Consider the following 23,105-nt stretch of genomic DNA (forward strand, 5'->3'; position numbering starts at 1 on the left):
TTGGGGGAACCTCAGCTGGCCTCAGGCTGGATTGGCCTTCTCCACCCCGGCAGAGAGTCTCCGGGATGAGGGCGTAGGGGGCCGGCTGGATCGCCAACCAGGAGCATCCCAGACTGCAACATTTACACGATTTTTGAAAGATCCGTGGAATTGCCCCCATCCCTGAAGGCTGGCTCAGACGCTGCCTTCTCCAGGCCCCTTTCTCTTTCTTGCTCTAAATTATGGCAAATCTTGATAAAATAGTGAAGAGCAGAGACATCACACTGACAACAAAGGCCCACATAGTTCAAGCTGTAGTATTCCCCGTAGTAACCTGTGGCTGCGAGAGCTGGACCATAAGGAAGGCTGAGCGAAGGAAGATAGATGCGTCTGAACTGTGGTGCTGGAGGAAAATTCTGAGAGCGCCTTGGACCGCGAGAAGGTCAAACCAGTCCGTACTCCAGGAAACAAAGCCAGGCTGCTCACTTGAGGGAAGGATATGAAAGGCAAAACTGAAGTACTTTGGCCACGTCATGAGAAGACAGGCCACCCTGGAGAAGATGCTGATGCCAGGGAAGGCGGAAGGCGAAAGGAAGAGGGGCCGGCCAAGGGCAAGGTGGAGGGATGATGTTCTGGAGGTGACGGGCTCAAGCTTGGGCCGGGGGAGCTGGGGGTGGCGACGGCCGGCAGGAGGCTCTGGCGGGGGCCGGCCGGCCCGTGAAGTCACCGACTGAGCGAATAAACAACGAATCATTATTTGCGCTGTTTGCTTGAAAAATGCAGCAGAAACAGAGCCACGTGACCAGGAAGAGAATGTGCCCCTACCCGGGGGACGACGGCTGGCTTCTGGAAGCGAGCAGCCTGGGCGGCGGGAGAAGGGCTGGCAGCGCCTGGCGCGGGCCGCGCAAGGGCACAGCCCGGCGACGGGCCCTTCCCCCCGGCCCCCGAGCGCTCTCCGCCGCCTTCCGCCGAGGAGGGCGCGCCCCCCCACGCCCTGCTGGCGGAGCGCGATGCGCCTCGCGGTCCAGCAGCCCCGGGGGGCCGCAGGCCGGGCTTCGGAAGGCGCGGCAGCCGCAGCCCGCGCCGAGGCGCCCGCCAAGGGCCCTCGGCCGCTCCCGGACGCCGCGCGCAGGCAAGGCCCCTGGCAACGCCCCGCGCGGCCCCCGAGGGAGCTGGCCGCTGCCGCCGCGCCCCCGGGGCCGCGTCAGCGGAGCAGAGGGTCAGCTGGCCGCCGCCCAGCCCCCGCGGCGCGCAGCATGGCCGCGCTCCTGTGCGCCCTCGGCCTGGCCCTGGCGGCCCGGCGGGCGCCCTGCGCGGGCGGGATGCTCTACCCCCGGGAGTCGCCCTCGCGGGAGCTGAAGGAGCTCGGCGGCCTCTGGCGCTTCCGGGCGGACTGGTCCCCGCGCAGGGACGCGGGCTTCGCGGAGCAGTGGCACCGGCGGCCCCTCCGGCAGGTGAGCCCTCTCCCCGGCGCGGCGCGGCGCCGGCAGGCGCGGGCCTCCCCGCGGGCTGCGCGCTGCCCCGTCATCCCGGGGCGGGCTGGGGCGTGCACCCCGCCGCCGCTGGGGCTCGCGCCGCCGGGGCGCGCCGCCCTCGGCCTCCGCGCGCGCGGCGACGCGGGGCCTGGGGCGCCCTGAAGACGAGCTCGCGCGGCGCGGCGCCGGGCCCCGCGGGCTGTGGGGCGGCCGGCGCGAGGGCTGCGTGCCGCCTGAAGGCCCCGGCCCGCTCCTCCGAAGGGCGCGCGGGCCCGGCGCGGCGAGCCAGGGTGGCCCCTGGGCCGCAGCCCGGCAGCCTGGCGCGCGCGCGGCGCAGGAGGGCCGGGCCGGGCCGGGCCGGGCAGGGGAGAGGGGAGCGCGCGCCGCCTTCCTGCCGGCCCGGCGCAGCAGCCTCGCTTCCCCGCCCCATCCTCCTCGAAACAGCCTGCGCGTAGGCAGGGACGGATGTACCCACATCCGTATCTGTCAGCTTGAACGCGCGCACGAGCACGCTTTCGTGTGGCTGTCAGAGCCTGGCCTTCTCTGCAGCGGGGGCGACGAAGAGCCTTGACGGCGGCACCGCCCTCTCTGTTGCTTTTCCTGAAAGAGACTAGCAAAGCCACTCGTCTGGGGATCAGAAAAGAAAGAAGCCGAGACAAAAATGGGCAAGGGACATGGAAGGGAACGTCGTACTCGTTGGGTAACATTAAAAGGGAACGAGTTAAAAGTAAACGTCATATAATGATTAGCTGACCACGCAGAAGAAAATGTTTTTTTTTTAAAATGCAGAAAATGCAATAGGACATCAGCAGAGAGGAAAAAGGGTGTCTTTTTGATCATTTCTTGAAGCAGGATAAAGAGGGAGCCCTGTCTTTTAATAGTGACCTTTTGATCCTTAAAAACAACTTTCTATTGTTGTTTTTAATAAGAACCTCAGAACATCCCTATTGGATCCCAGATGCTTCTGGAAAGCCCAACAGTATGTCATAAAAATGCAACAGCCCTTTCTCTGTTGTTTCCTCCCATCCCAGCATCTGGTACTCCAACGTACACTGTGTTGGGACAGGGAGGTTCTACTTAGGTGTCAGCCATTGGAGGATCTGTCAACTCTGAATTTGCAAAACTGCTTTGGGATCTTTGGGGTGGCTAAATGCAGTCAACGCAGCCATTAAACCACCATTGCTTGCCCTTCGGCTGTGTTGGAAAGGGGAAGTTAGGCCTGTCAGAAAGCGGCTCAGGGTTTCCGTGGGCGGCAAAAGGAAAAGAACCATCAAGGGCAAAGCTGCTGGGGAGATTTTACTTCCCCAATAAGCAAAAGGCAGCCTTTTGTGTCTATGAGTCAGGAAACATGAGACATTAAATTTGGAGGCCCTTGAGTGTACCTTTTTCCAGTCGCAAACAGTTCGGGGAAAAAACCCTCAACTGATCATTAAACATTATCATAATCATTATTATTATTAATAATAATAATAATAATAATAGTGTATTTTAAAAATGTTTTTAACCTTTGTAAACCTCCCAGAGAGCTTTGGGTATGGATGGTATAGAAATGTAGTAAATAAATAAAAATAAAAGTAAGTATTATTATTTTCAATTTATGAGTTGCCTTATAGCCAAAGCTCTCAGGGCAACATCCATAATAAAAGCAAATACAATAAAACCAATGACAAAACACATTACGGGCGCAATCTTGTGCATGTTTAGACGGAGAAAAGTCCTGCAACTTCCAGAATGCTCCAGCCAGCATGGCTGGCTGAGGGATGCTGGAAGTTGTAGGACTTTTTCCCTGTCTAAATATGCACAGGATTGTGCCCTAAAAGAATAACGCTTGCTAGGGGACAGACATCAAAACCTGCCTTCTCATGGCAACAACTAGCATGTTGCAGTTCAGCCTTCCACAACCGAGTGCCGTCCAGCTGTGATGGACTACAACTGTTGTAGTTAGTGTTGTCCTTGGGGACCAGGAGACCTGAGTTCAAGTCCCTGCTCAGCCATGAAGCTCACAGGGTGACCCTGGGCCAGCAGACGTCTCCCTTTTCTTTACTGGCCTCGCCCAGCTCATAGAGCTGTTGTACAGAGAAAATCAGGGGAGGGGAACCCTGTCTGTGAGAAGAACATGCGCTCCTCAAAGGAAGGAGATAAATGCGAAGTGGGAGGTGAAAGCTGGAGCATCTCCCCTATGAAGGAAGGTTACAACAGCTGCGACTGTTTAGCTTGGAAAAAAGGAGGGTCGAGGAGACATGAGAGAGGTGGACAAAATTATGCATGGTGTGGAGAATGTGGCTGGGGTGACATTTTTCTCCGTCTCTCAAAATACTAGAACCAAAAGGGGTCAACCCATGAAGCTGATTGGTGGAGATTCAGGGCAGATAAAAGGAAGTCAAAGTTAAACCATGGAATTCTCTACCAGAAGGTGTAGTGATGGCCAACAATTTGGATGGCTTTAAAAGAGGGTAGGACAAATTCCTGGAGGAAAAGGCTATCAGTGTCTACTAGTCCTGACGGCTGTGTGCTACCTCCAAAACCAGAGGCAGTGAGCTTATGCACACCAGTTGCTGGGGAACATGGGCAGGAGGGTGCTGTTGCGCTCATGCCCTGCTTGTGGGTTCCTGGTCGACAGCTGGTTGGCCACTGTGTGAACAGAATGCTGGACTAGATGGACCCTGGGTCTGATCCAGCAGGGCTCTTCCTATGTTCTTATGTCTTTCAATGGCTATTAGCTATGATGGCTGCATGCAACACGTAGGTTTAGAAGTAGCGTGCTACCGAGGACCTGTTGGCTGAGAGCAACAACAAGAGGACCTGTTCTCCTCATGGCCTGCTTGTGGACTTCCCACAGGGGCATCTGGGATGAAACAGGATCCTGGACAAGATAAGTCTTTGGTCTGATCCAGCAGGACTCTTCTGATGATCCTATGGAAATGAAATGAAAGTTTTACACCACAGCTGTAAAATCCAGAGCAGTTTTCCACAGCATTCACTGAGAGCTGAACCCAGATTCAGTCATACCTAGAATAGATTCGTTGAAAATCAGTAGGACTCAGTGAAGACAGAGTTGTTCCATTGATCCCAGTGGGTCTATTCTAAGCATGAATCCAGCTCAGGAGGTTCGAAAACAGTCCCACAGTGTATCCTAGTCTTCTACATCCTGGTGCCCTCCCAGGCTGAGAATGATGGGAGTTGCAGTCCAACACATCCAGAGGGACCAAGTTGGGGAAGGCTGGTGTGTCCCTTTTTTTAATGTTTAGTTGTTTATTTGATAGATTTATATACCGCTTACCATATTTAAAAATATATCTTAAGCAGGAAAAGCTTGGCTTGCTAAGTTTCCCCCTGCCAGTGATTTTAATTATACTCATTTTTTGCCCTTCTGCTGGTTTTACTGATTTTCCTATTTTTGAATAAAATTGATTGATTACTGATTGCAAGATAATATTTTATTATAATATTGTTTTCAGTTCTGGGACCTTTTAGTGCTGAACAATAAACCTTGGTAAACACTTGAAGCGTACTACAAGGAGATGGAGTCAAATCGGCCATCTAGTTTCTAGCTCTCTACCATTTACGTGTTAGGCTCTAGGTTGATTCAAATAGTTAATAAATGTAATTAGTGGACTGAAAGCAAGCTAGCTCTCTGCAGTGAGGAGGCAAAAGCATTATCAGTCAGTTCATGGAAAATAGCTGCTGCGTTTTACTCTCCTCCACTGGCTGCTTGATTGCCATCTTTTTATCCTGGCTGTGCTCCTGTGCCTTTCATGTTAGCCAGAGCCACAGACATTTCATGGGTAAAGCTCATCCCATCATCTTCTCTCCATGCCAGGAAAAGCTTGCCTCGCCAAGTCTGTGCATCAGGCAGCTGTTCAAGGCGTAGGAGCAGAGGCAGAAAAAAGTTGGCAACTCCAAAGGAGCGTTCGCTAGAGTTGGAGAACAGCTCCCCGCTCCCCCTAATGTGGTGTTTTGACCGCTTTCAGTCTGGGCCGGTGATGGACATTCCGGTCCCTGCCAGCTTCAATGAGATCACGCAAGACCCGAATTTGCGGCGCTACGTCGGCTGGGTTTGGTACGAGAAGGAGGTGCTGCCACCCGCCCGCTGGCTCCTGAAGGAGGACAGGACGCGTGTGGTGCTCCGAGTTGGCAGTGCACACTACTACGCCATCGTGGTGAGCGAAGGAGGGCCCTGTGGGCCGCGTTTGGGACAAGCGTCTCTCCACAGAGGTGCAGGTTCTGAGCCCTGAGGCCATAAGAGCAAAGCATTTCCTGGGGTTAAGTAAGGCAGGCTTATGAGGGTTGTTTTTACGCTGGCGCCTCCGGGCGGATTCACACACGTGTGGACATCGCTCCGTGCCCCTTTGCTTGAGGAACAGCAGCGAAACGCGTGAACTCGGACTACTTAAAAAGCATGACTTGAGGCCATAAACCAGGGGTGCAGAACCTCTTTCAGCCTGAGGGCCGGATTTCATTTCAGAGATGCTCTCGGGGGCTGCGTTCCGGTGGTGGGCAGGGCTAAGGGCAAAAGAGGTGAGGCCAAAACGCACAAAAAAACCCCAATATCTTGTAGCTTCAAGCTCTTCCTGCCGGGAACTAAGCCTTAGAGAGACATTTTAACATTTAGGAAGGGGAGTGGGGAGAATGCACAAAGGCCAGGTAACCACCCAAGGATCAGTGGTCGGAGAAAGGGGCCTGGCGCTTCGGGGAACCCCCGAGGGCTGAATTTGTCCCCTGGTCTGAGGTTCTGCCCCCTAACACTATCTGTGGTGTTAGACCAGCGTTAGTTCATTCACAGAGCATCACTTGGCCTTCACTCTTCATGCACTCTTAGCTGCTCAGAGTTTTCTGCTCTAGGAAACGACAACGCCCATTGTCCCTTACTGTCCCCTATGCCTGGAATGCCTTCCCAGAACGCAAGCAAGGAACTTCCTCTACAGGATACATGGGGAGTGAAGGGAGAGGTATACTACATTCTCCCAGCCCTGCTGAGGAACTACTTTTTTTTTCTTTTTCTTTTTCTTTTCCTCTTCCCTCCCCACTTCCTTTTCCTTTTGTGTTGTGCCTTTTCCAATTGTAAGCCCGCAGGCAGGGGCCATCTCATTTTTATTGATCTTATGGAAGCCGCTGAGGAGCGGGATAAAAATGCTCTAAATAAATATAGTCAGCATACAGCAGTGGTGTTTCATAGCCGTTGACTGACTTCTCCTCCCCCCCCTTGAATTCCCCCCCCCCCCGTGAAAGCCATCTAAGCCCATAGCCATCAACTTACTCCACTGACAAATTCATGGAGGATCAGTCTGTGAGCCCTGATGGCCAAATAGAACTTCCATATTCAGAGGCAGCGTACCTCTTGAGTTCCAGATGCTGGTAGCCATGGGAGTGGAGGGGGGGCTTCACATCCTACTTGATTGGCCACTGTGGACATTTATTTCAATTATTTTTTATCCTGCGCCTCAGCCAAAAAGGCTCCCAGAGCGGCTTAAATGCAATCAGTAGAACAAGACAGTCGCTGCCTGCAGGCTTGCAGTCTAAACGGCCATGGCACACAAGGAAAAAGAGATGGGGAGGGAAGAGGAAAAAGCAAGTCGTCTTTGCTGGACTAGGCGGACTGTTCCAGCAGGATCCTTGACATGTTCTTTTGAACCATGCCAGCCTCTCTACAGCTTGCAGGGCTGCCAGGTGCAACACACACACCCCGGCCCCCTGTGGTGGGGGCGCAGCAAGAGAGCTGGCCAAGCAACTCCCTCCTTTGACAACCTGCCCCGTTTGCACAGGGAGTAAGGAGCTGTTGGAATCTCTTATTTGAGGCCTGCCGAATGGGTGGTCCCAATGGCATCTTATTCACCCCACCCCATCCCACCTCACAGAACTCTGATTTCTTCCGTTGCAGTGGGTCAATGGAGTGCGGGTGATGGAGCACGAGGGAGGACACCTCCCCTTCGAAACGGAGATCGGCCGCCTCCTCCAAGATGCTCCCGGCAAACCCTGCCGCATCACAGTCGCTGTCAACAACACTCTGACGCCCGAGACGCTGCCTCCGGGCACCATTCAGTATATGGACGATGACTCCATGTGAGTTCAAGGCGCCCCTGGAGCTGCAGGGTGGCTTAGGGTGGGTCAACCCAGCAGCCTTTAGCGGGAGATTCTGGAATGTTCTCCCTAGAGCACAAGAAGGAAGTTGACGTGAAGGTTTCCTCACCATTTTTATTCTGGTGCCTTGGTCCACCAGTATGGGGAAGAGGTTTTCTGCTCCTTTAAACCGCACATAATCGCGTCTGTTTTCTAAACAGATTATTTGCAGCAGCAACACATCCAGTTTACAATTCAGATTTTGCATGCACATCTTCAAATTTAGTTTCATTTATTTATTTCATACATGTATACACCGCTTATCATATTGAAAAGATATGACTGAGTGGTTCACAAAGAAAGATGAAAATACATTAAAATAATGTCATATAAAATAATGTCATAATAAACGTCAGAGAGCCAGTGTGGTGTAGTGGCAAGAGTGCTGGACTGGGAGTCGGGAGATCCGGGTTCTAGTCCCCACTCGGCCACGGAAGCTGACTGGGTGACTTTGGGCCAGTCACACACTCTCAGCCCAACCCACTTCACAGGGTGGTTGTTGTTGTGAGGATAAAATGGAGGAGGAAGAAGATTATGTACACTGTCTTGGGTTTCTTAAGGAGAAAAAAAGGCGGGATATAAATGTGATAAATAAATTACATAATACATAATACATAAAATAATAAATACATAATCATTTATATAAAACATTAAATTCATTCAAGCATTTAAAACATTCAAATTCTGGCTCTGTGTGTGACAACTTACCAAATGGCTTAGCCATGTTGGCATTTCTCAGTTCCCAGTTTTTTGCAGTGGTATTTTGAGCACATGCTCCTGCCCTTAAGGGAGGCATGTGAAGTTAAATTCAGCATGGTTTTGGGAAGAGGTGGCTTTAATGCAGCTGTCCCCCAGCTTGGTGTCCTCCAGATGTTTGGGACTACAACTCCCAGTCATGCTGGCTGGGGCTGATGGGAGTTGACTCCAAAAGATCTGGGGAAGGCAGATTTAATGGATGCAGAGGAGAGTGATGGGAGCAAATTTGCGGGCGGTTGGCCTGGGTATTCTTAGGAGGGCTTCAAATTTGCGGATTTCCACCCCCATCCAAGTCCTCTTGCCTGCTTTTCTCTTCCGCTTTGGCACAGGTACCCCAAGGGCTACTTTGTCCAAAACACAAAGTTTGACTTCTTTAACTACGCTGGGATCCACCGCCCTGTCCTGCTGTACACGACCCCACCGGCTTACATCGATGACATCACGGTGACCACAGACGTGGCCGGAAATGTCGGTAGGTGGCTGAGGAGCAAAGGCGGTAGGAGAGGGTTCGGGGCTCCTCTGGGGAGCCGGGCCCACTTCTCTGCTGCTTGCACATCTTTGCACAGGGCTACTGCAGGGCTGGAGAAGGCACCGAAAAGGGAGCGCAGAGGATCAAGGAACGCCCAGCAATCTGGCCTAAGCAGTACTAAGAACCTACAGAACAACTGCAGCTACAACCCAGAACCGTCCAGTAATACATAATTCAGGGGAAGGCCAGAGTGAAGTCATAGGTTTTCAGGGCCTTCCTAAAAGTCTTCAATGTTGGGGCCTGGCAGACTCCCTGTGGCAACTCATTCCAGAGACTTGGGGCCACTGCGGAAAAGGCCCTCTCTGTGTAGTTGCCCACCTAACTCCCCTTAAAGGAGGCAAGTAAAAAGGGCCTCTGTTGCCGATCTTAAAGTGCGGGCAGACAGATATGGGTGAAGGTGGTCCTTCAAGTAATTGAGTCTCAATCCATTTTATTTATTATTTATTATTAAATTTATTAATCGCCCATCTGGCTGGTCACCCAGCCACTCTGGGCGATGTACAACATATAATATAACAGTTTAAAACAATAAAATTCTACAATAAAAACATTTTCTAAAATACCCTAACCCATCCCAAATGCCTGCCTGAACAACCACGTTTTTAATGCACGACGGAAGCTCATTAAAGAGGGGGCATGACGGAGTTCCCTAGGGAGGGAGTTCCACAGAGTGGGGGCCACCACAGAAAAGGCCCTCTCCCTCGTCCCCACCAGTCTAGCTGTCCTGGCTGATGGGACAGAGAGAAGGCCATCCGAGGCTGATCTTGTTACGCGGCCTGTCTGGTGCTGCTGGAGGCGCTCCTTAAGATAGGCTGGGCCGGAACCATATAGGGTTTTAAAGGTCAAAACCAACACCTTGAATTTGGCCCGGAAAACAACTGGTAACCAGTGCAACTCCTTCACCACTGGAGTGATGTGATCTCACCGGGGGCTGCCTTTAATCAGGCGAGCCGCCGCATTCTGCACCAGCTGCAGTTTCTGAACCGTCTTCAAGGGTAACGTAGAGCGCATTACAGTAGTCTAAACGAGAGGAGACCAGGGCATGTACTACCGATGGGAGCAGATGGTCGGGAAGGAAGGGGCGCAGCCGCCGTATCAGATGGAGTTGATACAGCGCTGTCCGGCTCACAGCTGACACCTGAGCCTCCATGGACAGCTGGGAGTCCAAAATGACCCCCAGGCTGCGGACCTGGTCTTTCAAGGGTAGCTGTACCCCATTCAACACCAGGTCAACATCCCCTAGCCTCCTCTTGTCTCCCACTAAAAGTACCTCGGTCTTGTCAGGGTTCAGCTTCAGCTTATTCCTCCCCATCCAGCCACTCACCGTCTCCAGACATTTGGACAGGGATTCTACGGCCAACCTTGGTGAAGATTTGAACGAGAGGTAGAGCTGCGTGTCATCTGCATATTGATGACACTGCACCCCAAACCTCCTGAGGATGGCCCCTAGAGGCTTCACATAGATGTTAAATAGCATCGGGGAGAGGATGGAACCCTGTGGCACCCCGCAAGTAAGTGGCCATGGGTCCGAAACCTCCTCTCCCAGTGCTACCCTCTGGTACCTGCCGGAGAGGAAGGACCGGAACCACCGCAATACAGTGTCTCCAATGCCCAACCCCTCCAGGCAGTCCAGGAGGATACCGTGGTCGACGGTATCAAAAGCCACTGAGAGTTCGAGGAGAACAAGGAAGGAGCATTCACCCCTATCCAGAGCCCTCCTCATATCATCTACCAAGGCGACCAAGGCCGTTTCTGTCCCATGCCCAAGCCTGAAACCTGACTGAAATGGGTCTAGAGGTCAAAACCAGCACTTTAACATGGCCTCAGAAATGCACCAGTGACCAGTATAGGTGGTATATCATCTGACCGCCTCACTCCCAACAACAGCCAGGTGGCTGCATTCTGCACCAGCTGAAGTTTCCAGACCGTCTTCAACGGCAGCCCCACATGCAGCACATTAAGTAGTCCAGCTTGGACGTCAGCTCCGGTATGAGGAAAAGTTATAGCATCTGGGGCTCTTTAGGTTAGAGAAAAGGCAAGCAAGGGGAGACACGATAGAGGTGTACAAAATTATGCCTGGTGTGGAAGAAGCAGAGAGGGAGATTGTCAGGGTTCCCCTTATAACCTGGAACCCCTGAGCAACCCCTTAAGGATCTCTTGCCTCCTTAGGAGTTCCACCTCTCTTCTTTTAAACTTCCCCTTCCCAGTAACGAGGGGTTTAGGCTGTAGATGTGGGGTCACTGATACTCTAGACACAGGGTTTAACCACAACAGTTTACTAGTAAATTAAAGCAAACAAATCACAACTAAAGATGTTTACACAATAGAGCTGAGTGATACAAAAGGCATTAAGAGAAAATGCAAGTTTTGCATTTACAAAACTTACAAAATGCAGAGGTTACAAAATGCAAGTTCCTTTACCCTAGCTGCAGTTAGACTTTTCTGGGCTGCTTCTTCCTGCTCACTCTTCAGACTCTGCTCTCACTTCAGGCTCTGGCTGTCTCTGCTCTCACTGGCTCTCTCCCTCTGTTTATGTACCTTCCTCCCTCAGAACCGAAAGTACTGCTTCAAACCTGAAGAAATGAAACTTAAGCGGACAAATTAAACTGACACTTAGCTGGAGAAATGAAACTAACCCTCTTAGGGTTACCCCCCCTCAACAGAAAACTCCAGGCCTCTAAGCCTGACCTTTTCTCCCTTTGCCTCTGTAGGCCTCAAACCTTCACAGAGACATTTTTCTCCCACCCTCATAATACTAGAACCCAACAGGGTCATCCCATGAAGCTGAATGGTGGGAAAGTCAGGACTTCTTCCAATGGTACATAGTTAACCTGTGGAATTCACTTCCTCAAGATATAATGGTGGCGGCCAACTTGGAAGGCTCTAATTCATTGCCCAGTGCTTTAGCCGTCTCACTGTCTCTGCTTCCTTTGGGACAGGTTTGGTCCAGTATTTGGTCTCAGTCTGCGGAAGCCCTCAATACTCCCTGAACTTGACGTTGTGCGATGCAGACGGTGCGGTGGTGGCAACTGGACATGGACTGGCTGGCGAACTGAAAGTGCTGGATCCCTTTCTGTGGTGGCCGTACCTGATGCACGAACGTCCCGGATATCTGTACTTCTTAACGGTACCTAAGTTTATTTGGCCCCCATCCTGGAAAAGCAACAAAGAGCAACCGCAGCATCTTGCATGCACACCGTCTGTCGCCCAGCGTGGCTCTCCGCTGCTCGCCCTCCAGCGGCGATTCGAAGTCCAGTTTGTGTAAGCAGAGCTGGCTAGCGTGGAGTTACGCTCCAGTTAATTTCCCTCGGGGAAGGCATTAGACCAGCCGTCCCCAGCCTGGTGTGCTCCGGATGGGTTGGACTGCAACTCCCAATGATGGGCATTGTAGTCCAACCCATCTGGAGCGCACCAGGTTGGGGCAGGCTGAATTAGAGCCACACTGGGTCTATATGAATGCCATTCATATGGGCAGGAAAGACTCCACCCCCCTCACACACACACACACACCCCTCTCATTCTTCTGGGAGGGGCTGTAGCGGAGTGGTAGAGCCCCTGCTCTGCATGCAGAAGGTCCCAGGTTTGATCCTTCCTCAATCCCTGGCAAGGGATTTCTGTTTCAATCAGCCTCTTATTCACAACCATGAGAACTAGAATCTTATTTTATTTCCTATTCAATTCCTGGCAATATAGAGCTAGGAAAGAATCCTGCCTGAAACCCTGGAGAGCTGTTGCTGCCAACAATACTGGGCTAGATGGACCCAGCCTCTGACTCAGTATAAGGCAGCTTCCAAGGTTCCTGTTGTCAGACAATTTACTACAGCCTCCCCTAACCGCCAGATGTGTTGGACTACAACTCCCATATTCCCCCAGCCAGCTATGGGAGTTGCAGCCCAACACATTTGCGGGGTGCCAGGTTTGGGAATGCTGATTTACTAATCTATATTTAAAACATTTTTACTTCGCCTTCCCAATGAAGGGCCCAAGACAGCCAGCACAGGAAGCAATGAAACACTGCCACACGTTTCAGGGCAACTTCGAAAAAGCAGCAGCAGCAGAAGACTCAAATCTGCACATCCGGGAAAAATACACGGGCCCTCCCTTGGCACCCAAAGGATAAGAGCAAGGCTTCCATGTGTGGAATTGTCTGAGGAGGGCATTCCAAAAATGGAGTGTCACCACGGAGAAGGCCCTGCCTCCAGTGGCAACCCAGCTGGTCTCCAGAGGTGGGGACACTCGGAGTGGGATCTCAGATGGGGACCTTAATGCCAGTGGAAGCTGGTGGCTCCGTTGTCAGTGGGGCAGTGTATCTGCTCCAGGTTTCAGGCAGAGCCAGTCAAAACTCTAAAGGAGCTATCCAAGCTCACTTCACACTTTGGAGAGCTCCTTTAGAGTTCTGACTGGTTCTGAAACCCAGAGCAATGCACCGCCCCGCTGACGTCGGAGCCACCAGCCTCCGCTGCTTAACACGTGGGTGAGCAGACTTGAGTCTTGTGGGCACCACTTCCTTTTTTTACTAGAACCCCAGATCCACCAAACCGGAGCCTGGTGCAAATTATTCTGAGCCCAGAAATGGGTTTCGAGGACCAGAAGTGAATGGCGCTCACCGTCCTTCCACACACAAATCCGCTCCTGGTTACTCAAAGCTCTCTTCATGTTAGCAGTATAATTCAGGGTGAGATTGCGGAGGGGAGTGTGTGTCCTTTTGCCGCTGCCATTCTGAGAACAATTGGAAGTCAGAAATCCTTGCCAATCGACTGCAAATCACCCAGAGTTGTACCAGGAAATCCAGGTTTACTTTCTGCCCACCCCTGCCTTAATGATCGGCAGGTCTGTACCCTTTAGGTCAGGGAGAAGGAACCTCCAGCCAGCAGGCCCAGTATGGCCTGCAGAGGTTCCACATCCAGCCCGCAGAGCCTTCTTGGTTTCCTCCAGGGGACGGGTCTTGGCCTTCAATTTTCTCTTTTGCTTTTCTTAAATAATTCAAAGTGCCTTTTGACAAACTCAAAACAGAAAGCAATCAACATTCTTTGATAAAGTCCCAAACTTACACACCAGCAGAGAGCATTAGTTACCAAGGTGCACAGAATCCAACAGCCTGAGACTTTCTCTTTTTTTTTAAGCCCAATCAAGTTGCTGGTCCTTAGGGCTGCAAAGACAGACTTGCTTGCAAGGGTGGGGCAATATCAGGTGACAACACAGAAGCCCAGGATGTGCCTGAACACACCTCCAGCGGGTGGGGTGGGATGTCAGGATCAGCTTCCAGGCCCTTGCCAAGGCATCAGAACAGAGCCCACTGGGTTACTCTACATCAATTATACAGGGTTAGCCTTGGCACACCAGTGCTATTCCTGTCTGTGGTGCACTGGATTGTGTGGGTCAGTGTCAAGTTCTGGATGTATGTGCAGAACCTCTTTCATCCCGAGGGCCAAATTCCACGTCAGAGAAGCTCTCGGGGGCCACATTCCAGTGGGGGGTGGAGCTGAAGGCAAAAGGAGGCGGAACAAAAGGGGCGGGGCCAAAAATCCCAAACATAGCAGCATATTTGTGCTTAAAGCTCTTCCTGCCAGGAACTAAGCTTTAGGAGAGGCATTTCCACTTTCTGGAACGGGGAAAATCTGCACAACAGCTGGGCTACCACCAAACGACCGTGGGTCAGGGGACCGGGGGTGGAGCTGAGAGAAGGGGGCGCGGCCATCCAGGCAACCGCAGGGAGGCCTGATTGGAAGCCCAGCCGGGCCAGATCCCGGCTCTGCTTCTGTGGCACATGTGCTCGGGACATTGACGTGGAGGGTGGCTTTTTCGGAACGCAGGTCACGCTCTCGGCTGAGTTGGATGGCGGCTTCTCCAAAGACAGCTACACGCAGCCAGTTGGCATCCGGACCATCCGCGTCACCGAAGCCCAGTTTCTCATCAACGAGAAGCCCTTCTACTTCCACGGGGTCAACAAACACGAAGACGCTGACGTGAGTTGAGGAGGCTTCGCACCAGCGAAGCACCAGGACCGCTGTGCGGAATGATCTGAGACGCGGCGTGGTCCTCGCCCGTAAGCCCTTCGGCCGGAGCGAAGATGGGCACAGCAGGCGTGGAAGGAGAGCGCAGTGACGAGAGGCCTCACACGCGGCTGATGGAGTTTCTAAAACCCCTCCTCCTGGCCCTTGCCACTTTGGGGTTTTATTTGCAGTGAGACCAGCTCCCTCCTTTGCCGGCCTCCGGAGCCCGGCCTCTTGCTGTGCGGCATCCTTGAGGGACAGCACCCACCCATCTCAGTCCTACCCTGAAGCCAGGGGAGGCTGGTGACTCCGATGTCAATGGGGCAATGAAGCCGCTCTGGGTTTCAGTCAGAACTCTAAAGAAGTGATCCCTTGCAGAGCTCCTTTAGAGTTCTGACTGAAACCCGGAGCGGCTTCATCACCTCATTGACATCGGAGCCACCAGCCTCCCCTGCCTGAAGCCCTTCGGCTGGTTTGAACTTCTGCCTGCGGCTGACGGGAGTTATGTTCCAGTGTGTCCAGAGGACACCAGGCTGAAGGGTCTGCCGTCAGGTCTAACCTGAGAGTAAGCCCCGTTGAATTCGATGTGTCTTACTTCTGAGTAGACATGCAGAAGATTGTGCTGATAGAAAACCAGCATGCCAGGGCGAAGGCTCCTGACGCTTCTCCCTGAAGCACTAGTCTTCTGTGTGCAGGGACTCCTTTGGTGGGGAGGAATGTTCAGTGACAACAGCTGCCTGCTCCTGTAGTTCAAGAGGTACAAACTCTGACACCCCTCCGTGAGAAGTAAGCCTTACCACGCAATCCTATGCGTGTCTACTCCTGTGTAAGTCCTGTGGATGTCAGCGGGGCTTACTCCCAGCTAGGTGGGCCTAGGATTGCATCCTTAGCCTGCCTTGCCTGTCTCCATTGGTGTTTTTTAAAATAAGACTCCACACCTAGATTTCAACTAGGGTTGTGCATTGTGCTGTGCAAAGGGGTTCAGTGCTCAGCTGAAACCACAATGTCGCCAAAGGACCATCGCTTTCGCTAACACGCAGAACAGGTTTACTGAGCTGGTTCTCCCACAGATCCGTGGCAAAGGCCTGGATTGGCCCCTGGTCCTGAAGGATTTCAACCTTTTGCGCTGGCTGGGCGCCAATTCTTTCCGCACCAGCCACTACCCCTACGCTGAGGAGATCATGGAGCTTTGCGACGCCTACGGCATTGTTGTGATTGACGAGTGCCCGGCCGTGGGCATGAGAGACAGGTGGGTGATTGGTGCTCTCCCTGAGCTCCCAAGATGGAAAGATACTAAGGGGGGAGCAGCTGGGTATTCAAAACCAAGCCCCAAGGTAGCATCCTCTCACCAGAGGCGAATTGCTGCGACCGAGGAGCAAACTCCGAGGCTGTGGTTTTATAGGGCCTGGGGGTCAGCTGATGGAATGCTTGGGTAGAATGGTACTGCAGCCTGGGGCCCCCCCTGAAGCAGAGAGCTCAGTCTGTGGAAATGGCCTCCATTTGCGCCTCGCAAGAAATAAGGGGCCAGATCCCCAGCTTGCGAGACATTTGTTTCGGGTACGGCAGGTGTGCAGAACCCGGGCAGCATCCCATTTTGGACAAGCTCTCGGGGGCCGCATTCCAGTGGTGGGCGGGGCTGAAGGCAAAAGGGGTGTGGCCAAAAGTACAAAAACTACCAGCCTATTGTAGCTCAAAGCTCTCACTGCCATAACGAAGACTTAGGAGAGCCATTTCAGCCTTTCAGAATGAGGGGGAAACGGCACAAAAGCCAGGAAGCCCCCAAAGGGGGGGGGGAGGTCATCTGGCAAACCCTAGAAGATTGGATTGGGGCCCCAGGATGGCCAGATTTGCCCACCGCCCCGGCTGAAGTTTCCTCACCCCTCAGGCAGGGCTTTGTAGGTGGGTTTTGAAAAGGCTGAAGCGGAGAAGGCAAGAGGGAGGAGGCGCCGCGAGGGAGGGGGCCGCGCAGGAGGAGAGGCGCATGGGGACCCCCAGGGGATGAAGGCCGAACCCCCGAGGGAAATGAGGCTGCCTCATTCTGCTCCTCTTTTTCAGCGCGAACTTCGGGAACAAATCTCTCCAGCACCACCTCACCGTGATGGAGGAGCTGATCCGCCGGGACAAAAACCGGCCCTCGGTCGTGATGTGGTCGGTGGCCAACGAGCCGGCCTCGGAGCTGCACCCAGCTGCATACTACTTCAAGTGAGTATCCTCCATGCGGGGGGGGGTGTGTTAGGCCGCGCACCGCAAGATTGACAGATGGATGCTCACCGCAGCGAAATGGAAGACTGCGTTCGTGGGAATCTGGAGGCTTCTTTCATCCTGCCTGAGGCTGAGGCCTGCAGGAAAGGTCCACCGCCCACTGGGTGGGAAGGATCTCGGAGAGGTAAGATCTGTCAACTCAGGGTGCAGAACCCCTTTCAGCCCGAGCTTCTCTCCATTTCTGAGACGCTCTCGGGGGCCGCATTCCAGTGGTGGGCGGAGCCAACAGCAAAAGAGGGTGGGGCCAAGAGACAAAAAATACCTGCCCGGTTTAGCTTGAAGCTCTGGCTGCCCTTTAACTAAGCCTTAAGGGAGGCATTTCAGCCTTTTGGAATGGGGGGGACTGCACAAACCCCAGGAAACAACCAAACAACCTGTGGTTAGGGGACGGGGCGTGGCCTTCTGGGGTACCCTGGAGGCAGGACAGGATCCCCGGAGCTTGAGGTTCTGCACCCCAGAGTTAACTGGGTGATTCTGAGCAGCAACCGGCAAGTAAAAGACAAAGCAGGGGTGATCAGCTTGTAGCCCTCCAGTTGTTTTGGACTACAACTCCCAGCTTTCCTGTGCACTGGGGCTGTTGGGAGTTGCAGTTTAACTGTACATGCCAAGAATTGAACCCAGGGCCTCTTGCAGGCCCACTAGGGCCCCTGCACTGAACGATGGGCCCTCTCATTGTCGTCTCTGCACAAGGGGAAAAATTAGATAATAAATCTAATCAACCGGCCTGCTATGCGGAATTACGTAACGGCCCTTTGGGGGCGAAAGGGCTCCTGAGGTTTGAGTGGGGGGAAGATTCCAGTCAAAGTGAGCAAAGTTACCGGAAAGAAAAGGCTGAAGAATTGGAGAAAGAGGTGCGTGTGTACGTGGCTGTGGAACATGGCCAACAAGATACATGCAGGTAGCTGAATTTGGGGAAAGCAGCTGGGCAGAGAGACCTCGAAGGCGGGCCTGGAGCCTGAGGCAAAGGCCGTAGGAGTCAGAGCAGGGGAAGTCGAAGGAAAAGGCGACGCCGGCCACGTCGAACAGCAGCATTTCCCCAAAGCCCCGTTAACGCCCAGGCAGGACTCACAGTCAACAGGCGCGTTCTTCCCTGTCGTGCAAAGGCTTCGGGGAAAGAGTATTTAAGACACGCCTGCATCAGCAGAACTCCAAGGAAGATGGGAGCGCCAAGGACACGGCTGCGCACGGCACGCCGCACGCCTCCGAGTATCTGGCCTGGATGCCTGAGTGCCCACCTGGCTCCGTTGCTCCAGCACGGGTAACCGTCTGAGCAGACGTGGAGTGTGTGAATGGACTGGACTGCATTCCGCCTGAGGAATGGTGTTCTAGAAACTGCACGTGGGTTTTGCATCTGTCTGTGTCTCACCCCGTAATCCCAGCTATTTGTCACAAGACCAGCAGCAGGCCCTTCCTTGCTGCCTCTGTCCAGCTCGGGTTCAGAGAGGTGATCATCTTGATGTTGAGAAGCCCTGAGGCACACGGTCACCACTTCAAAATAAGACACAGTGCCTCTATTATACACACACACCCTTTTCATACAGAATAGACACTTAATACGGAAATAGAAGGAAAAGAATTTGGCTTACAATATTCACTGCTGAAGGCTGGGTTCAAGCCAGAATATGGGTTGAGTATAGGTTGGGTGTGGCTTGTCGCTGAACTGTCGGCTGTTGTTAAATCGTATCATGGGTTATTGTGTTGTGTGAACCTGGCCGTGCCAACAAATCATGGTTTGTTATCTACGAACAACCTGTGAAGAGAACCCATGGTTTGTTGTTGACTGGGTTTGTCGTGAGATACGAGTTGTTCATGGTTAACAAAACATGGTTTGCCAGTGTGGCTGGGTTCACACAACACAACAAACCATGGTTCAGTGACCCACATGCAACGCCTACTCAACCTTCATAGAATCCTAGGGTTGGAAGGGGCCTGCAAGACCATCGAGTCCAACCCCTGCTCAGTGCAGGAAGCCCGATTCCCAGGCAGCCTCCCATCCAAGTACTAACCAGGGCTGACCCTGCGTAGCTTCTGAGATCGGGCACGTCCACACCTGTAGCCCTATTCGCATCAATTTCCCCTGTTCTTCAGTCAAGCTGCCCCTGCATGCTTGTAACCTAGGGCCAAAATCCAAATTTTGGTTCAGAAAACAGCTTTTCGAGCCAGCCCTCTTTGGTGTACCTAATATGATTGTTGCCTTAAAAAGATTTTTTACATTTGCACCCCCCTTCATTGGGACATAGGGTAGTGATGTGGGGTGGGATCTCGTGTTTGGTGTAGTGGAGTTTTCTTCTGGTGAGGAGGCCTGAGGGGAGTCAGAAGACGCATGAGGATACTCCTGGGAGGCTGGCTACTGTCAGGCTGCAATTCTGGATTGTCAAATGTGTTGGAAGAGCGCAAAATGTTCCCCCCATACCCTCTGCAGGGCGTCCACCCATCAGTTTTAAACAGGGTGGAGGAGGGGAAGGAAAACACTTGGACGAATTCATTTTACGTTGCGAGAAACGGTCTTGGTTCTTACGCTTTGCATGCAGGACGGTGATCAGCCACACCAGGTCCGTGGACCCCACCCGGCCGGTCACCTACGTCTCAAATGCCAATTATGCGCGAGATCAAGGGGTGAGCCCGTCTTTCTCTTTCCGCCACTCCCTTCTCCCCACGCGCCCCTGCCTGCCCGGCCAGCTGCCGGGGGGAGACCAGTCTAGAGACCTTGCTGGAGGTCGGAACCAATCACTTGCCAGGGGCTTTTGAAATTAGGCTGGTTTGCAGGCTGCCCAGCCCTGGCTTAAGGCCTTCCCGGTGAGTGAATGGGCGGAAGAACCTTCCCAGTTTTGTATTCCCTGCTGCAAAGGGAAATTCCTACCTTGCTTTAGGGAAAGTGGGGGTGGGCTGGGGGGGTGGGGAGAAAAGAGCATTGCTCCGCTTGTTTTCAAAGGGATCAGGGCCAAGGGCAGACCTGGCCAGCACCTGCCCAGGGCCCACCCGCCCAGCAGGGCCTCGCTGGCCAGGGCCCCTGGGACTTGCTCCTTCTCTTCCCCAAAGCAACCTGCTGATTCGCCCACCGCTTGCGCTGGGCCAGACAATGGCGGTGGTGGGGAGGAGCGGGAGATGCTGTGGCCCCCTGGCTCCCCGGCTCTCAGCCTGCCAAGCAAGCAAGTGGGAGCCACAAGGAGCAGGAGCTGCTGGTGACCACGGCGGTGAGAAGGGAGACCCACCACAGGAGAGTAGTGCGCCAAGGGTGTCATTGCCCAAGGGCCTCCCAAAGCCTGGAGCCCTGAAGGGACATGATCAGTTCCTGCCCCCCTTCCACACACACCTGAACTAAGCAGAGATTCCCTCTAGGCGCCTTACGTGGATGTCATCTGCGTGAACAGCTACTTCTCCTGGTACCACGACCCGGGACACCTGGAAGTGGTCCAGCTGCAGCTCAGCACGCGACTGGAGAACTGGTACAGCACTCACCGGAAGCCCATCATCCAGACTGAATATGGAGCAGACGCCGTCGCCGGCCTCCATGCCGTGAGTCCAGCTGTTTTCGGCGGGCGGGTTAAGTGCTTGCAGATTGTCACAGATTTGTTTGCATAGATGAAAGGTGGGCAGCTAAGAGGAGGGCATCTTCTGGATTGAGCAGCGTGGATTCCTGGGCCTGTTTGGATGTTATTAAATCCATCCTGTCTGTGCTTCGTGGACTGTCAGGGGCCTTTCGTTCCGTCATCTGCTCCGGAACCAGAATTTCATTTTAACTGCACTAATTTGCATTAGCACTAGTGCAGGCAAATGTACATTAGTTGATGCAGATCCCCCCCGCCCCCCGGCAGAGTGAAAAACTGGCTCGAAAGCGTGTGTGACTTGGAAAAAGCCATGACTGGAAATCCAAGCTCACTGGAGTCCATTGTGGACTTCTCTGACATCCCTCCCCTGCAGGGCTGGTCTAAACAGTGGTGCAGCTGGGCTGTTGTTTTAAATTTAGACCCTGGACTTGGTACGATGATCCCCTTTAGACAGCCTTGGGTATTACCTCCATTGTGAAGCACCAGCTAACATTTCTCTTCCCACCCACAGCAGCCATGCCGTGCCTCACAACGGCTCCTGCACTCCTTACATGTTCGAACGTTTGCCAACCCAGATTAAAACGAAAGACCCTGAGCAACTGCAGTTTTGCATTTTAAGCTCACTTCAAGAATCATGGCACCATCACGATGAGAGGAATACAGTGGAGCTTGTTTCTGCTGCCCTGATGCCCTCATCGCTTGCTGCTCTCTCGGTGGTTATTTGCCCCCCCCCCCCCGATGTTGGCCCCATGGTCCAGGCCCAGTGGCACCACTAGCTCTTAATGGCATCCTTGTATACATGCACACGTACGCATGCATGCGCGCGCACACTCACACATGGCGGAAAATCCCTTGGGGCATTTGCTGGCACAAGCCCTGTTGCCGTGAAAAGGGAGCTGTGCAAGAGTGTGGCCGTTGCTGGTACCGTCACGGTGCTTGCTGAGGGATGCTCTGCATGGCTGAGCCCTTGTGCGATCTTATTTCATTGTAAGGGGGGGGTGCACAGAAGAACTCCCCACAGCTTGCTTGCCAACTACAATTTCAGGTTCTACTCTGGGTTTATTCTATAGGTTGTCTTTTCCTTGCGCTTAAAATGGGTTTAATTTTTTTTTTGATGCTCCAATCACAGTTGACAACAAAGGGTGGGAGATGCATGGGAGGATGGGAGAGGATGGAGAAAGGCCATAGCTCAGTGGTAGAGCCCCTGCTTTGCATGCAGAAGGTCACAGGTTCAACCCCCAGCAGCATCTCCAGGTAGGGCGAGGAAAGGCTCCTGCCTGAAACCCTGGAGAACTGCTGGTGCCAGTCAGTGTCGACAGTACTGGACTAGATGGACCCAGGGTCTATCTCAGTATAAGGCAGTTTCCTATGTTCCAGTTTCAATCAATCCTTTATTCACAACCATGAGGACTAGAATCTTACTTTATTTTTACGGGAAGAGCTGTAATTTGAGCACCTCTAGAGTCCTTCAGACAACAGTCCTCCCACTCAAGGCCTCCCATGATGCTTGCCCGACATCCATGGTTACATTGAATTTCCACCCCAAAACTGGCATGTGCACATTTTCTGAAGGGGGAAGGGGATAACTGCAACCATCACTGCCACAAGAGGGCAGGAAGTGGTACTGGGCTTTTGCTGGAGTTCATTAGTAGGGATGTACGAGAATTTAGTTCCTCTTCGCAAATCATGCAGTCACGTCCCGATTGCAACCCTGAACCCTCAAGTTACTGCAATTTCTCAAGTTTGCATTTGTGCTCAAAAGTGCACTAGTCCACACTTCCCCCCACAAATCCGCATCTTGACACTTTAGCTTATGGGGGGAAAGTGCACACTTTTAAAAATGTGCATTTTCCCTGATTGAAAATGCACATTTTTCTCAATTGGGAAAAATAAGGATGTTTGCACTCAGGAACACAAATGAGGCAAAATGAGCTTCAAGGAGGAATTCAGGGAAACCTCAACAAGCTCAAACATCCCATGTTCGCTCACCCCTGCTTGTTAGGGTTATCTGTGTGAGAATATAAGAAACGGCTTGCTGGATCAAACCAAGGTGACTCTGTTTCATTTAATTTATTTTTTATTTCAATTTTTAAAAAGAGATTTCTTACCCACATTTCATTATAAAATAATCCAAAAGCGGGCTGCAAGCAATAAGACACAGTAAAATAATACAACAGTAACAAAAAATATAATTGAACTGGGGAAAACAGTAACAGATAAATAACATTATAGTATTAGTGTTAGCCTTCTGTTTTCAAATTCAAGGGTTAAGTGTAGCACAAATATAGATTAACTGTTTAAGTTATTCATTTGCACGTGCTTTCTTGGGTTACGACCCACTTCATCAGGTGCTGTAAGTGTCATGCACTTACACAATTACACATTGCAGCAAAAGAGAGGAAAATTTAATCAAGAGCCCGGGTAAACGAACAGGTCTTTTAGCTGG

At 52.6% G+C, this 23,105-nt stretch overlaps 1 protein-coding gene across 6 annotated transcripts in view; it reads left to right on the forward strand.

The window, feature by feature from the left end:
- The first annotated feature begins 528 nt into the window (after positions 1-528).
- GUSB (glucuronidase beta) overlaps positions 529-23,105 on the forward strand; it is a 28,221-nt gene continuing 5,644 nt past the window's right edge. Inside the window, exons 1-10 of one of the 6 annotated variants that reach the window (XM_084822647.1) lie at positions 529-617; positions 5,426-5,614; positions 7,333-7,514; positions 8,657-8,799; positions 11,796-11,983; positions 14,670-14,822; positions 15,920-16,098; positions 16,905-17,051; positions 19,643-19,727; positions 20,451-20,627. In XM_084822647.1, coding sequence (XP_084678773.1) covers positions 540-617; positions 5,426-5,614; positions 7,333-7,514; positions 8,657-8,799; positions 11,796-11,983; positions 14,670-14,822; positions 15,920-16,098; positions 16,905-17,051; positions 19,643-19,727; positions 20,451-20,627 — 1,521 coding nt within the window. In that variant the 5' untranslated portion in view covers positions 529-539. Of the gene's footprint in view, positions 618-814; positions 1,434-2,013; positions 2,182-2,318; positions 2,434-5,425; positions 5,615-7,332; positions 7,515-8,656; positions 8,800-11,795; positions 11,984-14,669; positions 14,823-15,919; positions 16,099-16,904; positions 17,052-19,642; positions 19,728-20,450; positions 20,628-23,105 lie in introns of those variants that run through there. The other 5 variants (XM_084822646.1, XR_014786126.1, XM_084822649.1 and 2 more) reach the window with 5 other exon arrangements.

Source organism: Heloderma suspectum, chromosome 16 (genome assembly GCF_057233095.1).
Source record: "Heloderma suspectum isolate Gila_16-S chromosome 16, 16-S_ref, whole genome shotgun sequence".
Taxonomy (NCBI): Eukaryota; Metazoa; Chordata; class Lepidosauria; order Squamata; family Helodermatidae; genus Heloderma; species Heloderma suspectum.